Source organism: Columba livia, chromosome 1 (genome assembly GCF_036013475.1).
Source record: "Columba livia isolate bColLiv1 breed racing homer chromosome 1, bColLiv1.pat.W.v2, whole genome shotgun sequence".
NCBI lineage: Eukaryota > Metazoa > Chordata > Aves > Columbiformes > Columbidae > Columba > Columba livia.
Genome location: NC_088602.1, coordinates 204,652,740 through 204,671,069, shown reverse-complemented (window position 1 = coordinate 204,671,069; position 18,330 = coordinate 204,652,740). Strand labels below are relative to the sequence as shown.

At 44.9% G+C, this 18,330-nt stretch overlaps 1 protein-coding gene across 5 annotated transcripts in view; it reads left to right on the top strand.

Moving 5' to 3' along the window:
- The window catches only part of CAMK1D (calcium/calmodulin dependent protein kinase ID), a 237,155-nt gene that overhangs the window by 198,235 nt on the left and 20,590 nt on the right, over window positions 1-18,330 (top strand). For all 5 annotated transcript variants that reach the window (XM_065049282.1, XM_021298229.2, XM_005510296.4 and 2 more), the window contains exons 6-8: window positions 1,441-1,516; window positions 12,475-12,587; window positions 14,294-14,372. In XM_065049282.1, coding sequence (XP_064905354.1) covers window positions 1,441-1,516; window positions 12,475-12,587; window positions 14,294-14,372 — 268 coding nt within the window. The remainder of the gene's footprint in view (window positions 1-1,440; window positions 1,517-12,474; window positions 12,588-14,293; window positions 14,373-18,330) is intronic.

Genomic DNA, 18,330 nt, shown 5'->3' with positions numbered 1-18,330 from the left:
TCTTCAAGAGTCTTCATAATCTGGCTGCCAGCTATATTTTTACTGACATTTCCCTGGATTTTCTTCCTTTTTACAACATGCCCCAATGTGACTTGACCCTTTCCATCATTCTGCTGCTTGTGGAAATGCAGCCTGGATGTCCTCATCTGCCTCGTGCGCTGTTTTCCCTTCAGTGCCTTCTATAAGCTCTCATACCCAAGCACCAGAAAGTCTTTTCTGTTTCTCATTACTGCTTCCTTTTCCCTTCCCTGCTGGCTGTTTTGACCTTAGTTTTGTTGACTTGTTTAACTTAAGAAGGTAGCTCTTTGAAGAGTCCTTACCAGTACACCAAAGTATATGCAGCAACTAAATGTGAGGCTCAACTTTTAATACATTTATGTGCTTCACAATTTTTTATCACTGTTCTTCAAGAAACTAACTGCTTTGATGTTGGTAAGATTCCTAGCAGAGGAAGATGCAACCCCAAAGAAATATTTTTGGTGGATATGCCCCTTCATGATTTTTTTGCAGCATTTGAACTCCAAAGGACTCAGAGGAAATACTGTGCTTTTGAAAACCCACTGTGGCTTTAGGAATGCCACAATCAGTGATTTCTTGCATTATTTTGCTTTTTTTAAAAAAAAGTAAAAGCTTCTTTACATGAAAAAGATTAGAGTCACAGGGTTTTAAAATTTAGGTTTAAGCATTTACATTGAAAGTTCCCAACAGGGAAAACATAATACTCCAGGCTCCCAAACAAAGAGAGATAGGAAAGCAGACTCACAAAGAGTTTCAAGAAATGTCCAGGCTCTTACTTCTAGCAACATTCAGGCTATGGTGGCTGAAAACTATAGAGGCAGGAGGCTCCTTTGTGCATATGTCCAATTCCTGCTACTTTCTGGTTCTCCCTCCGAGGTATCTGTGTTCCCAGAGGCAGAAGGACAAATAACGCTGATATCCATCAGGCCTTGGAAGGCAGCTGCTGGGAGGTGTGGTGACAGCTCTCCTTCCTCTCCTGCAAACGAAGCTTTTCACCTCCCTGACACGCTGCACTTTCCAAGATGCCTCTTGAAGTCCCCGGTTTGGCAGCGCGATGCAGTGGAGCTGTGAGGCTGTCAGGGTGAATGTGCGTCAGCACCGGTGCAAAGCTTGACCTCGTTTTCCTCCAAGTCTCCTAAAGTTCCTCTGGCAGGGAGGTGATGGCCCTCCACCTCTCATGCATTTTTCTGTGTTTGGCTTTGTTTTCTGCCCTTGGGGTCAGAAAATGAGGGATTTGCTCCACTTTAGGAGTCATCGTGCTTTATGAGAATACACACTTCAGGAAACATCAGCATATTTGCAAATGCAAGGGCTGTATGTAGAGGGCAACACAAGGTCTCAGGGAGCTTCAGGGTCCTACCTCTTGACCACATTGAAATGTTTGGTCTTGTAATGTGTGCTTGTTTGGCTTTTTATTTTCAGCTCCTGAAGTGCTGGCCCAGAAACCCTACAGCAAAGCTGTGGATTGCTGGTCCATCGGGGTCATCGCATACATCCTGTGAGTATCTGTTGGATTTTCAGTCATAGGCAGCTTTGAGACCTGCAACATGCTCTCCCAACGCATTTACCCACTTAGTCTCAGCCAAAAAAAGTTAGTATGTGACACTAGTGACCCAGAATGACATGAACCCCAGACACCTCCCAGTTACATAGAGGATGAAATTTTGGCAGAAGTTACAGGAAATTAACCAGGACCCTTCAAAAACCAAAATCCTTGCTCCCACCTGCACTACACTGTGTGCGATAGTATGGGCTTGTCCAAATTGTGACATTAATGAAGTTATTAAATCCCCTGCTCGGATTAGCTTTGACAAGAAACAAATTGGGCCATGTCCACAGAGGACAGCATCATGCCCATGGACATATCTTGAATGGCCACCTCTCTCAAGGTGTCACCATGATGATATTTTGTTCCCTGGAGAGGGCACAGAGGGAAATAAGAGAGCTTTTTATGTGCTGCAGTGACTTATTCTTATCAAAACATAATACAAAGTATTGAGATTTTTACTGAAGATGATGGATCATTTTCCTCAACACATCCAACCATCAGGGTGAGCTGACCATGTCAGTTCTGTCTACTCTTCTGACAGGCCATTAAGCCTCTGCATTCTTGGCTGAGATTTGCTCATCTAATGGGGCAGATTGCTGCTCAAAGAAGTGGGGATCAATTGCTTGAGAAAGTTACAGGACCAGGACTTTTGTGCATTCTCCAAAGTGGTGGGTAGATCTCAGAACTCATATATTTATGGAGATTTAGTGTCTGCCCTCATTCAGTACTTGCCACCCTTCTTCACAAAGGCTTGATAGGATAATTTAGATTGGAGGGAACCTCAGGAATTTGTGTTCTTGTTGTCACACTAGGTTGCCTATGGTTTTATTCAGTTGGATCTTGAAATCTTCCAAAGACAGAAACTGCACAAGGCCTGTGGGAAACCTGTTCCACTACTTGACTGTCCACATGGGGAAAAGGTTTTTCCTTATATCCAGGCTTATCTCCATGAAAGGGTCAGCCAATACTCCATTAACAGATGTGGGTGCGCCTTCAGTGCTTTAGCTATGGAAGTAGGTAAGCCACCTCCTGCACCACCACCAACACTTGGAAGGATTGGAGAGTTGTCATGGCCACTGTGATCACAGGGACACTCTGGTATCAGGGGTCATTAGTGCTGTCTGGAGAAGGATGCCCATAACATTTCATCATCCCAATCCAGCTCTGTGTGCAGGAATAGATGAAGTCACTGCTGATATTTGGATCGAGAACGAACTGCAGAAGTTGTTGCCTGTGAACTGGGCTACAAAGATGATGAGGCGTCTCGAGCACCTTTCTTGTGAGGAGAGATTGAGAGAGCTGGGGCTGTTCAGCCTGGAGAAGAGAAGCTGAGGGGGGATCTCATCAGTGTTTATAAATATCTCAAGGATGAGATCAGACTCTTTTCAGTGTTGCCCAATAATAGGATAAGGGGCAACGGGCACAGACTGAAGCACAGGAGGTTCCCTCTGAATATGAGGATAAACTTCTTTACTTTGAGGGTGCCAGAGCACTGGAACAAGCTGCCCTGTAGCTTAGGGACCTGTCTTGATGAGGTTGTCTGTGCTCAGGGCTTGAGTCTGTGGGTCCATGCACGTCATGCAAATAATAATTGCGTGGGTTGCATCTGTACAGCTTGGCAGACTCTGGAGCAGGAGCTATTTGTGTGGGTCTTCGAGAAGAGGTCAGGCTTTCACCATGGGCTGACTCAGGGCGACCAGACAGAGCACAACAAGCCTGTTCCTTTTGTGTAAGAGAGCACAGAGCTGCTGTGTAGCTGTTTGCTGCAGAAACAAATGTCTTTGCACACCAGCATTACCAGTGCTTTCCCTTTTTTAAGAAAATTTTCCCTTTTACACAACTGTCACAGTTACACAAGACTGAAGGAAAAAGCAGCCTCAATGAGGCACAGCGTTATAGCATTCCGACTTTGTTCCCTTTCTCCTTATGCAAGCATTCCATGGCTTGTCAGTGTGAATATCTATTTGATGGTGTAGTAGAACTATTTTTGCCAGGACAAACCTCATTGCTGTATTATCCACCCTGTGCAGTGTTCATTCTTTGCATTTTCATTTAATCTTGAGCATAAGTTATATGCTATCCGAAATGTTTTTTTTATATTAAGATAGCATAGGAAGGCTCTATTTATTTGCATGTGTGTTTATTTATTTATAAAAAAAGAGAGTCCTGCCTAAAAACATGAGCTTTATGACTAGCTTTCCAATCTACATGACTATGTGAAAACTTGTTGAGTACAAAACTTTGCAGGGGGATGGATTTATCTTGGATCAACCATCAGTAGCAGGATGCAAAAAGCTTTCATGTAGCAAAGCAAAAATCAACAGTGCTGATTCTGCTTTTGTGGCAAAGCCCAGCAGGATATGCTACAGCAATGAGGAAGGCAGCAGACATGCCAAAATACCTCAGAGACTGCTTCACATGTCATTCCCTACTGCTCATTTAGACAAGGATGGTATGTGCTGACCAAAAATTACAATTTTCCACAAGCAGACCTGCGCATGGAAGGCCTAAAGACTGGATTCTTTGACATTATCAATCCTTGCCAGCAATGGCAGGGCGATTGGGTAGAGTCTGTTCTGGTGCTTTTGTAGTTCTTTCTAGAGTACCAGCTTCAGAGAGCAGGAAGAAGGAGGGCACAGGTGCGAGACAGCAGTACGCCGCCTCACTTCCAGGCTTGGCCACGGCCTAGGTTCACTTCATTGTCAAATATCCACCATGAAAATGCGTCTCCATCTGGCAGCCCACAGGAGGACTGTGAGCTGTTGCATCCTGATTGCCTGGAGAAAAACTTGGCTCTACTTTCCTCCAAGCTTTTAGTCCCATTCAACTATGGCTCATGCACCAAAGGTCTTTTTTGCTGGCGGACCTGTTGTTATTTCACTTGTTATTTTTATGTGCCTTGGTGAGTAATATGGGTGAGACAATGCTAAATAGTGTGTCTTCCACACCCAGTTCATGAACACATCTTTGACAGGTGGAAGATTTCGATCTTGTCCGTAATCCTCCCCCATTCCTAAGCAAGGCTGCTCTTTCGGCAAGGTTCAGCTCAGTTTTTTCCTGCTCTGATTTCCAAATCAGCGTGTGCTGGGCTTGTCAAACAAGGCATATACACTCCTCAAATCTAAATTTCCCATTTGCTATACAGGGAATTCCCAACCCTGAATGCTTAAATCGGTTTTGTGAATTCCTGTTTGCAGGACAAGGAAACCTTTTCAGTGTTTCTGTGCTTCATGTTATAAGGAGTTGATTTGTATTATGTACAGCCAAAACAAACGGCAATAATGTGTTGTTGTAGAAGGAGCTTGGTAATGTGTTTGCCAGACTGTTACTGCTTGGGTGGGATTGAGTCTGAGATCAAACCACCTCCTTGAATGTTTCTGCATGTGAGCAACGTCTTTCAGCTCCTGTGACAGTCAGCAGCACTCTAGGGCTCACTTTGGTCACCCTCACACAGGTGCTTGGTGCTGTGTCAGTCACAGTGTCTCACCTGGTCTGGAGCTGTGGCTGCAGGATGGTCCAGCCCCTCATAGCCCCATGGTGTACCTGCCAGCTGGGGACATGGTCCTGTGCGCTTGACAGCTTCTCCAGCGGCAATGGGCTCTGTGTGTGGGCACCTCCACCCAGCCGGGGTCAGTGCAAGAGGTCACTTGGTTTGTCCAGCCTGGAGGAGAGGAGACCAAGGAGAGACCTCATGGTGGCTCCTGCTTCATCACAAGGGAGGAGGAGGAGCAGGCACTGAGCTCTTCTCTCTGGTGAAAGATGACAGAACCCGAGGGAGTGGCAGGAAGATGTGCCAGGGAAGGTTCAGGTTGGACATTAGGAAAAGGTTCTTCACCCAGAGGTGCTGGACACTGGAACAGGCTCCCCAGGGAGGTGTCACAGCCCCAAGCCTGGCAGTGTTCAAGAAGAGACTGGACAACACCCTCAGACACATGGTGTGAACTGTGGGGTTGTCCTGTGCAGGGACAGGAGTTGGACTTGATGATCCTTGTGTGTTCCTTCCAACTCAGGACATTCTATGAAATTTCACTGGGATGTGTTGTTCAGTTGCCTAAACTTACACACTTAGTGCCTTGCTGAGGTTTTGGGGGCATTCACACGGATTTGGCAGGTATAACACACTGCAGAGACCTTCCTTCTGGAGTGACAGATGGAAGCCAAGCAGGAGACCATGGATTGTGTCAAATAGCACCAGATACCTTTGCTGCAGCTACTGGATCACACCCTGCTTCGTGCTTTAGACCCCTTCCTTCACAGTAGGGTTTCATCTGCTTTACGGTTCATTTGCATCCCCTTCCTGTCTCCGTTGACTCCATCTCTGTTGACTGCGATGGGAGCTCAGAAACTGACATCTCACCTGTCCCAGTCTTGAACTGGATCTCATCCTTGCTTCCAGGAATAGCCAGAAGCTGCAAATGTGGCCTCATAAGAAGGTGGATGTCTGGGGTACAGTCAAGACAGAGAGGAAGAGAGGTCCTTCCCTGGGATGGTAGGAAGTAACTCTGCTGAGGTGTTTGATACCACCAACGATGGGCACAGGTTTAAGATCTAGGTTGGCTATCTCAGCAGTGACACATCATCAGAGGTAGCAGAGTGTGGCATGACATTGAGATGCCACACGCACCAGCAGCATAGCCACCCTGGTGCTGTGCTGGCAGTTAATCCCACCCTGGGCAGGAGTTATTAATTCCAATATGTCACCACACCCATCTGCATATGCCATTTCCAGCTCCACTGGAAGCTACTTGCACGTGCCCAAACCAGTCAGAGACAAAATTATGCACAGGGTGATCCAAGCACATCATCCTGCATCCATCACTTCCCCACCTCTCCCATGAATCCTCACAGCCGCTATGAACAGACTGTTGTCATTTAAGAAAACGGAAACTCAAGGGAATCCAACACAGAAGCCAGGCATAAATTATAGATGCCTTGAGCTATTATTACTGCAAGTGGTTTGAGGGCCTCCAGACATAAGCTCAGTCTAACATGAGAGCCTTCAGTTTATGACACTGGAAGAACAAACTGTTTCTGTGGCACCGATGCTCCAGACAAATATTTGGTTTTGTGATATGCAAGGTGAAGGATGTCTTAGGAAAGAATACCTTTGTTTCAGTGCCAGTCTCTAATGCTTCTTGTTAATGACAGCCAGATTGTAGAGGCTGCACCAGCGGAGTTTTTATCAAAACCTGTTTTGCATGAGAAGTCATTATTCACACAAACTAATTTTAGCAGCCTGAAATTTCCTGTTATTCCAGTTGCAACATTTCTCAATTTGAAACAGCCTCGCTGTTGAGTTCAGCTTACTACTTATCACAAGGTGGTTTTGATTTGTGTTCAACTTTAAAACATTAAGTATAAGAAGAGCAAAAAAACTTCACTGGATTCCCAGCAGCTGGATTTTGGACCTGTCTGGGTCACAGGAGGAGTTAGAAAGGCTTGGGGAGCTAAAATACTGATCTCATGCATACCTGATATAATGAAGATTAAGTTAAAATACGCAAAAAATAGAAGATCATGTTCCAAAGCTGGAAAAGCATCCAGGGCCATGGAATGCTCTGCCTCAGCCCCTGTTATTCATACTCAACACCTCCTGTCTCTTCTGCACTTGGCTGAACACATTTTGCACCAAATTTTCTTCTGATTCTGTTCACTGGTAGGATAATGGCATTACTGGGGTTTTTATTGTTATTTATATGCAACAAGTATCTGGAGGTAAATCTTGGGTCATTCTTTGCTGTACTTCGTTGCTGCTGGGTTGTTTTTTATTTTCAAGTGGGCGTGCATTAAATCATCAATGATGTTTGTGTGGAAGGATTAACCAGGGACAGCACAAAGCATTCTATGCCAGAAAAAGTTTCCACCATCATCCTGGAGTCATGTGTTGGGCAAAGCTGTTCGGTCATCTCATCCTCTCAGCATCACACACAAACCAAAGCAAGACAGTGGGGAATAATTTACTTGTTTAGTGCTGGAAGGAGAATTAGTCGTGGCAAAATGTACAAGGGCATGTTGGATTGCTGAGGATAACACAGTTAAACACTGGGAAAACAACCCCAAATGATTGCTCCTCATGGCTTCTTAATTCATTTTTTATTCCCCATGCTAATATGTCCTTGTCCACAGTTTCATGAGGGCACCAATGTCAACCAGTTTGTGGGTCTGTTCCCAAAATAAGAAGAAATACATGTGTTTATCCCTATAAATAGCGCTTGAATGACTTCCCACACCATACATGTCAGGTCTTTGAGCGCTTACTGAATTCTTTGCTCTAATCTCACTATAAAACTGTTTGCAAAACTAACCACAGTATCTCTGGTGTTACAGGCTGTACACTGACCATGCAAATGGTCTATTTAGCCTTTAATATTACCCATAAGATGTAACAAGAGCTTGCCAGGTGTCTGCTTTTTCTGCCTGTTGAGGAGATGATGTTCTTGGTATTTCCCTTGTGTTCTCCTGATGGCTTCTGGAAATGACTTCTGGCAATATCTTTCTTTTGTACATCCACCTGTGTTTTCATTATCTGTGTCCCATTCTTTTTAAGGCAAGACTGGGAATAGGAGATAAGGAAAAATCTGTTGCTGATGTGATAAGGTTGCTAAATAATTCTAAAAACCTTTTACTTGGTGAAACTGCGAGAAAACGATGACAACTAAGAGCTGCCTGAAGCTCCCCCAGGACAATTCAGGATTTTTTCACATTGAAGACAGAAGAGTTATTTTTGTATTTCTGCACATCTGAAGAAAAGCAGCAGAACCTCTGATAGTGGGGTCATTTTTTTCACACAGAAATGTCCCAGCAGATGGAAATCAAGTTGATGGGATTTTGATTCTCTAAGAATTAAATACAAACTTATTATGGATTTTGGAAGGTGGCCCAGTTGCTGGAAGTCCAGCAAGATTTCCTCTAGCCATAAATTGCCTGATAGACTAATTTACTGGGGCTTTCCCATCCCTTACTGCAAGGCCAGTAATCTTAAAATGTTAAAGCAATGTTAAGACTTCTGCATCTTCCTATAGTCTGATTTTAAGGGAAAAGACAGCAAAACAGTCAATATTTTGGCCTCCCACAGGAGGACCTGTGCCGGGATGCCCTGGTGTTCCCCTCACACAAGCCACCTCCGCTGTCCTAAGGAGCTTGTTCCTTTCTCACATGCTTTCAGTTACAGGTTCTCAGTGATTTGCCTCCTGGAGGAACATCCTTGGGTCCCCCCTTGCAGGAGGTTTATTGCCGTCCCTGGCCCAGCCAAGATCAGCCCTTGCCCTGACCTCAGCCCACTCTCAGGTTTGGAGGGATCATAGAACAGGATCATAGAATCATTTTGGTTGGAAGAGACCTTCAAGATCATCAAGTACAAACATCTAGCACTAAACCATGTTCCTAAGAACCTCATCTATGCATCTTTTAAACACCTCCAGGGATGGCGACTCCACCACTGCCCTGGGCAGCCTGTTCCAATGCCTGACAACCCTTTCTGTGAAGAAATTTTTCCTCATTTCCAATCTAAACCTCCTGTGGCGCAACCTGAGGCCATTTCCTCTTGTTCTGTCATTTGTTGCTTGGGAGAAGAGACCAACCCTCTCCATGCTCCAAGCTCCTTTCAGGCAGTTCAGAGATCAGAAGGTCTCCCCTCAGCTCCTGTTCTCCAGGCTGAACCCCCCAGGTCCCTCAGCCGCTCCCATCACACTTGCGCTCCAGCCCCTCACCAGCTCCGTTCCCTTCTCTCAACTCACTCCAGCACCTCAAGGTCTTTCCTATTGTGAGGGACCCATGTTCCTGTCCATGAATATTAATGGTCACTAACACTTCTCAGGCTCTCGCTAGCAGTGCCAAAAGACACTGTTTTCTGCCCTGTGCCCAGCTCCGGGAAGTCCTGACATCGTCCTGCGTGACACTGACTCTCCTCATGCATCAGCCTTCCCAGCCCCTGCAATGGGCTGCAGTGACCTCCCAGACACAGAGGTATATACCCCAAAAGTGTAAATACCCCAAAAGCGTAAATAGCCCAGCCATGCAGAGGAGCCGGGAAAGAGCTGGATGTGAGTAGCAAAGGGACTGAAAGAGGCTGGGTCTCTTGCTAGTGTTTGTGTCTTTCTGCTCCCCCACCTTGCAGGGTTATAGCCCTCCAGCTCTGTGCTCCTCAGCAGTTTGCTCCTACCTCTTGCTGCCACGAGCGCGTATAAATCACAGCAGTCCGAACTTGTGCTCTTGTTCCTTTGCCAAGCTAATTAGTACAGTGCACATTTTAAGAGAGTTATTTCTCTCTCTGGAGCAGCCTGCCAGCTCCTCAGCATGCACAGCGCTGTCTGCTCACCTTAAAATGCTTTATTGGAGCAGTTTGGTTTTGTTTAAGTGCTGAGGAAGGCAAGAAATTAATGAAGGGCTGTCAGGCTCGTTATACAGAGCCCAATATGTCCCTCAGGGAAGAGGGACAGAGCAATGGAGACATTTTCCTCCATCTCTACCTCAGTGGCCATTCTAACAATTGCAGTGCTGGTGCTGTCAGCTCCAGCCTTTCCAAACCCCTCGGTAAAGCACCCAAAGTCTTGAGAGGTTGTGACAAAAGAGGAGGAAGTTGACAATCAGTTTGTGTGCATCACCCCCCAAAAAAGATGTGGGAGCTGAGCACTGATATTTATTCAATTGAAGAAATGAATTCATAGATACCTGTAGAGCTGGATCCTCGTTGTGATCCAGTTTCTGCATTAGGTTGTGAGATGTTTTTCCTTGATTATCTTGGTACACAATGGCTTTTTGGCATTTGCTTAAATGCACCTCTTCTAATGGCCCTTCTCATGCGCCACTTGCACCTCAGGGTTTCACATAGGAGTTGCGGCATTGAGCCTCATACACAAGCACATACCATCCTGCTCTGAACATAAATCCTTGTCTGGCATGGGGTTATCTGACTTACTTTTGATAATGGCAGTCAGCCAGTGGGACACAAATGAGGACTGGAGCAGCTGCTTTGCAAGATAAAGGGAGAGATTTCTGATTCAGTTGAACCACAACGGATTCATTATAATGCTGCAGATTTCAATAGAGCTTTTCCAGGTCAGTATGGATCTGACGCAGATCAACATCTCACTCAGCATTTAAATTATTTGTCAAGCATGCTGGCTCTTCAGAGCTGACAAAAACATTGCTCCTTTCACCCTCAAGTGTTGAGTTGGTTCAAATAACCTCCAGGGCAGCCGGCTGGCTTTGGATTATAAATAACTCGAGTATTTAATTTCTTACGGTTCCCCCTCACCCTTTCTCTGGTGTTGCTACAGGGTAGTGTTTCAGCTAGATCTTCAGCCTGTTTATAATGGCCATCTTTCTCTAATTAAATGCTTTATTGAGCTTGATTGACTCAGGGCTTAAGAAAACTGTAGGAAAAAGACCATTGCAATATAGGCAAAGTATGTGAAACAGTAATTTACACTGTAGACTAAAGGTAAGAGGAAAAGATTGGGACATCTCTATGTAGAGACGATAGAGGCAGAAAGGCCTGTTTAACTGTGAGCAGGATGGATTTGCTAAAACTTTTGACCAGCCTCAGAGGTTGCGACATTGGTATTAAAACCTGAAGAAGGGGCATCTTTGCCAGCATGTCTTCATGGAGAGGGACAGACTACTGCGTGCAGCATTGGGTGGACCCGAGGGATCTCTGACATGTGAGTTTTGTCACTGCATTTGCTGAACGCAGGGCCAGATGTGTTATTTCCCATGGCCAGTGTCTGCAGGGCTGGAGGAGCCCTGACTCGGTAGGGTGACTGTCCAGGTGTCTGCAGCACTGGGAGGCTGCACCCTGGGTGTTTTAACTCAATCTAGGCAAATAATGTTTAATGTCTTGCTTGTCCTGGGGATAGGCTTTCCGAGAAGTCTGATTATAAATACCGAAAACAGGGCAGGACTGTTGTTAGCCTAGGCAAAGTAGGGTATTTGATGTGGGCAGCAAAATCACTTGCAGAAGTGAGAAAGGGAGATGATCTCTGTGCTTCTCTGCAACAGCAGCAGGTCCCTATGCAGGCTCTGCTGAAGTGGTGGAGTGACTCACAGGTGTCCTCCTCATTGTGCCCAGGGACGCAGAACCCAGCACAACCTGCAGATGCATCCTGCCCTCTGCCTGGACAGCTCTGTGGGGCTCCTTGTCCTGATTTACACCAGCACTTCCTCCCCATTGTGCTGGAGAAGAGGTCCATGCGGGTGGCCGGTGGCCCTCCAGATGTACAACAAACCTTGCAATAGAGCTGCGGCCTCTTGCATGAGATAGAGACCAAAAGGTGTGCTCAAAGCCATTCCTGATGCCATGCAGGTGGCATCACCTCTTGTGTGTCCTTAGTTCTTGGGGCTCTGTGGTGCCCACAGAGCACTGCACAACCTCTCCTCCATCTGTGAGAGAGTAAAGCCAGTGTAAGTGCTTTGTGTAAGGTGTTGGGTGAGAACAGTCCAGAAGGACCATGAGAGCAGTGAAACCAGTATGGAGAGGACTCCTGAATGGTTGTGCTGAGGCATGAGGGGGACGGGTGCTCTGTGGGCATAGGGTGTAGCCCATGAAAACTTTTCTTAGCGCATGTACAGGAGAGGATGGAAAGGCTCATGGCTGGTTAATAAAACTATTCCTCTGGCTAAACACCCAAAAGCATGCGGAGGGAGGCCAGGATATCTGCCTCAGTCAGTGTAGGATCAATAGCGCTGCGTTTCCACGCAGAATTCCTCTTTGTCCTGGACGGTGCAAATCTCCAGAAATAGTTTACATGCCCATGAACAAATTTCTCTCATAGTAGTGCTTGCCTGCTTCAAAACTAATTAGGGCATGTCTTAAACAAGAGTTTCTCCTTCTTCTCCCTCTTTCTTCCTCACCTTCTTGGCTGAGGCAGGTCCAAGGGTCATGTGTCTATTTTCTTGTTCTCCATCAGGCTCTGTGGGTATCCCCCTTTCTATGACGAAAATGACTCCAAACTCTTTGAGCAGATCCTCAAGGCGGAGTATGAGTTTGACTCTCCATATTGGGATGACATCTCTGAGTCTGGTAAGAAGCTACTGCTCATTTAATTGCAACAACTTTGCATGCATGCCTGCGTGTAGCAGATGTCCTTCACTGGGCATGAGAATGCACCCTCCTTTTAACTGAAAACCATTGGGAATGTGCATTTATTTTAGCTCAAATAATTACAGGAGGTTATTTCTGCAGGAGAGCAAATTAAGCACCAGTTTATCCAGTCACACAGCACTAAAACATAGCTGGGACAGAAGACGAAAACAGCAGAAGACTGTCCCAGGAAGACAAAGCAGCTTAACTTCATCATATCCAAATAAAATACAGATGTTTTATGTGTCACTAATAATAAGAAGGGAGTTCAGCTGTGTTACTAAAACTGTACTGCAGGTCCAGAGCGAGTCTGCAGTGTATACAGCAAAGACAAACCCAAGAAATTAATGGCTTCCAAATGAGGCGAGTAAGCAGATTCAGAATCTGGAAGCACTGTCCACACGGTTGGATCCAGACAGCCGCCCACATGCTCACCCACTTCCCCACCCAGTGAAGAAGCCATTTAATCCATAGCTCTAGAGAGGCAGATATATTACCCTGGTACCATCAAATGTGCTTTAAGGCTTCTGTCTCCAGCACGGCTCAAGATCTCCCAACATCAGTGTCTATAGGTGGGAGCAGGGACATGTGTCACACCCTGAGTGTGTCACGGATGTGCTGGGTGGTGTCCAAGAGGCCACACAAGCTCCCTGTCCTTGCTCTGGCCAACGTGGGGGAACATCTGCTGTTTCACGCAGGAGGAGAAATGAGATCTAGGAACATTTTATCAGACAGAAATGAAGTTTTCTGATTCATTAGCCCTACTGATTAAGGCAGGAGAGATATAAAAAGCAGTGTTTTATTTGAAAGATGATTATATGCCCTGTTATCTCCACATAGAACAACATTTCATGCTGCTTCCATCTGTGGTCCAGACATCACTGTGATGGATTTCTTAAAAATATATGTGATGAGAAGCTTTTTTTAAGCTCATAAGGGTTTTCTGAGAAAATACGAAGGTCTGTTGGCAGACCCCTTTGCATTTTGGCGGAAAGTACATCACCTAAATCAGTACAAAGATTTTCCTGCCATATTTGGCTTTGCTGTGGCTCCTTCAGCTACTCTGTCCTGAAACTACTGGATGCACGCCATGCTGCAATCTCCCTTCCCTCCATTATAGTGTCAATTAAGAACACACTACCTCATTCCCAAGGGAGTCCATTTTCCTCAGTAACTTGTTTTTAAATACACAACATGTCCTCACAGCTGTCCATGTGTGTGATTGCTTGGAGTCAGCAATGAGAAGCTCCTCTTACTGTAGCATCTCACCTCCTCCTTGCCTTTCCCACTTGGTTTACCAGCATCTCCAACAGATGTGGCCATATTCAGACCACTAAGATGATCAGAGGCACTTGGCTGACCAGGGAGCTGGCAGGCTTGAACCCTGCTGGCTCTGAATTATCCATACCTGCAGGAGTAGATGCCTTCAGCTTTCATCTGCTACACTAAACACCTTGGATTTAGTCCTAAGTCACTTCAGTTATATCTATATCAATAAACGACAAATGACCCAGGGCCATTTTCTGGTGCTGTGGCCAGATGGCACTTGGCAGCCTGGTCAATGCTGTTGGCTGATCATCCTGCACCAGAACTGGGCATCAACTCGATTGCTTTAAATTATTCTTTATTTTTTTATTTTTTTACAGCTAAAGACTTCATTCGGAACTTGATGGAGAAGGACCCTAATAAAAGATACACCTGTGAGCAAGCAGCACGGCACCCTTGGTAAGCAAGTCACTGCTGTGTGAAACCCTCAGGACACAGAACCCTGGTTTACATTCATGGGTAGAAGTGTGTTTTTTCTCACATAATGTACTAATCTCTACTAACTCTGTGCTCTTATTCTTGCAACCACTGCCTTTGTCCTCCAGATTTTCCTGGAAAACCGTGTCAGACTTTAACCTCATGCACGAGCCTTTTGGGTGTCTGTATAAGGTGAAATGCTGAATCATGTGTGTTACCTGCAGAGCAGCAGTGGGATATGCCAAAACTATTCAACCCAGAAATCATATTTTGGGGCAAAAGCTCAAATTTTGCAGGTGTGCAGAAATCTGGGTATCGACCTGCTCATAAGGTCCTTGCCAAAGTAACATCAGAGCACTTAAGAGCATCCCTTGAAGCAGGAGGTCCTCATCTGTGCTTCACAGATGACAGTCCATCTGCTTGCAGTAAGGAGCTGGTTTCACATGGCGTTTACCCTTTCTAGTTGAATGGAAGAGGCAGGAACTCTAGAGAGGGAGCAGCTGAGTCTGAATTGGCTACAGCACTGTTATCTCTCTGCAGTGCGTACAGAAAAATACCTGCTCTCACTGTATTCTTAATTTAGACCTTTGTTAAGTGCTTTAAATGAGATAATGCCTTTGCACATGGATGACTTCACCAACATTACCCAAGGATTATGTAGGTGAAACAAGAGTGGCTCATGGACTTTTGGCCAACCCTGAGTGACTGCACATCACCCCTCACTACCAACTGCACCCAAAAATGGCCTTTGGATGTAAGTCTTTTAGGGGAAGGATCATTATATATCAGGCAAGGTATTATTTTGGTTGTTGAAACAGCTGCAACAGAAAGGAGTCAACAGCAGGATATTTTCAGCCCAGGTGTGCATTAGATTGTGTTTTATGCTATCAGAATTACTACAAATACCATTTCCTCTTGCTGTTTCTGGAGATCTGTCTGGACAGGAGCATTAGGTTGTGCATTTGCAGTGGACCAGAAGTTTTTTGTGAGCTTCCCTAGCCACTCAGAGGAGCAACTGGGCCAGTGTCATAACTAACTCTACAGCTTGATGGACCTCAAAACCATCCTGGTGATGCAATTTGCGCTCAGGGGTCAACCTCGAGTGGTGTAGTTGAGTCTAAAATGTATGGTAAGAAAAGCACGGGCATAGAAGTTGTAAGTTTGAAGGTAGCACTGCTTTCTGCTGGGAGTTGGAGACATTTGCTGGGTGGATGGACTCTGCATCCCTCTAAGGCTGGGGAGCTTCATCAGTGAGGCCATGGTCATCTCTGTCTTCTCAGCAGAGGTGTTTTGGACATGCTCCTTGACCGTTCTAGCTCTGAACTGACAGAACTTGCTACCCAGCTTAAAATCATGTTAAATTTCAAAGCAGAGTAAAACGTTCAGCTGTAACTCCAGAACAAATGGCTTCAGTTTGGCCTCAAGGTTTTTCCGCTCCTTTCTCTGACTTCTAGTGGTTTGTGTCATCTCACTGCTGCTCTGGGTCCTGGGGCTAGATGGAAAGTAAATCCTTTCAAAGGTTTTTACCATTCTGGCTTTCTTGCTGATCAAGTTTTACTGGTACACAGGCTGATAAATTACCCCCATTGTTAATGAATAATTTGGCTCTCATGAAGGTGTTGAGTAAGTTATGACTAGAAAAGTGGTAGAAACACAGTGAAATGGCACTGATTTCTTCACAGTGGGAATGATGTACCAATGTCTGACTGCAGATCAGGCTAGTGGTAAGATTTAGGATCAGCTTTTACAATTAAAAAGTGTTAGGAAAGGCTTGAGATGCAGAAGGCAATTTCGGTCATTGAGAAAAGCAAGATTCTTGCTTTTCATCCTCCATGCCAATGACAATGAGAAAAATGTACAGATGTTTTTTAGACGCATCAGTGGCTGGAATCAATACAAATGAGAGATAAGGAGAAGCAAGGACCTGGGCCTGCCCTTCTCCCAGTGTCCCATCAATAACTGTTTTGTCTGAGTGAGAAAAAGGAAATTTGGGAAACGAAATGCAGCTTTTTTGAGCTGGAAAGAAGAAAATCTAAGTGATACTGACCTGAGCCTCAAGGAATTAAAGAAGTTACGAAAGTCAATATTAGAAATACAGAATAAACAATGGGAATGCAACTCCCAGCAGAGAATTAGGTGACCATTTGTATAACTGAGAGGCAGATTTTCCAAAGTCGCGCGTCCAAGATACACAAAGCATAATCATCCAGCTCTTGGCTCCAATACATCTGTGTTGGTTGCTGGAGTGCTACAAAGAAACGTGGCACTTGTAACACACACAGATTTTGGGCCCTCATAAAGGAACAAAATGATAAAAAGTGTTTTCATTGCTTTTTTTTTCCCCTTTTTTTTTTCTTTTGCATGTCATGGCCAGGGGCCAATGGAAACTTAGAAGCCACTGCAGAATCTTTGATACTTTTCTTCAGAATCAAATCTTCTGCCAGGCTGACCTTGCGAGGCAGCGGTTCATTTGCAGGGCTACCTCCCCACCATGTAAAGCACAGCTCAGGGTCAGCCTTTGAGGTGTCAGACATGCAAATGGCACCACGTTTGGGGGGGTTAAAACATTCACCATGTTTCCAACCCACATCCCAAATCCACCTCCCTTCGACATAGAGACAGTGTGTGCCAGTGGTTTACAGGACGGTTGTACAGTGAAAGCAAAGCACGGAGGTTTCCAAAGATCTACCTCTGTCTTCCCCAGTGAACTGAGCAAAACGATATCTCATTCCTCCTTGCTCTTCAAAGCTTCCTGTAACATCAATGTTGCAGTTATGGATCTCTCCAGAGGGTAGTACAGTGATTTTTTTGGAGGGTTCGGATCCTGAAGTGATAAACGCTACTGAAATAGCTTTTTTGATGGTTGAGGCTACTCACACAGATATTATCCATTATTTCAGGGTTAGTGGCAGGATCTTCTCTTGCTGAGCCATTGCTGAAAAACAATTTTCTTCCCAGATTGCTTATGCCAGGAAATAATGAGGTATTTACTGCTTTTCTTCTCATTCTAGCCGTGATATCTGTTGCATCTCCCTTCCCCTTTGAAGTAGGTAATGGTATATAATATTTACGATGAAGTGGCTCCATATAGCAACATTTACCAGGTTTCCATTTTTCTTCCTGCTGTGAAATCTGCCCCTGTAGTATCAGATCATTTGGATCAGCCACAAATTAGGAAGAAATCTATCAAATCATGAGTACTTAACACATATGTTGTAATCTGATTGTGATAAAACAGTTAACTATGCATGAGATGGCTACCTGGCCATGAAATTTCGTTGTTCCAATATATAATATTTGTGAAGAAGAAACTGATTCCAAAATATACCTCTTACTTCAATTAACATGTTTTTATTAAAAACTTCCAAACAAGGCTTGCAAGAACTGGACCTTGCAAGATATTACATTTGTGCCTTTAAGGTTAATAATCTCCTTGAATTTCGGGAAACTGCTCAAGAATAGCCAGCTATTCACATGACTAAATGTTTGTACAGGATCAGACCCTAAAAAAAGTAAATACTTCTTCCCAATGGCCCACTTTTCTATGCTGTATCTGCTCCCCACATGCCTGCATTTACGTGACGTTTTGCTATTTATAATCAAATGGCCTTGGCAGGGGGACGGTATGTTAAACTAGAGTTGGCAGAAAAGGAGGCTCATAATTGCAGTGAAGTATGGTAGCTGAAACAGTACAATATGCAAGACTTGTTGGTATAATGATTACACCCCAGCCTGTACAATCTGTCCATTTATGCAGGTTTCTCCAGCTTAATATACAGGTGACTAAGTTATTTATTTTATAGCATATCTTTCACTCAGGTTTGCACAGTTTATGGTGTGTTGCAAAGCTGAAATGTTCTGCTTAGTTGTTCCACTGTGATTTTTCAAAAAGAACACGGAAAATGAAGGCAACAAAAGAGTGGGGTAATTTTGCTGCAGC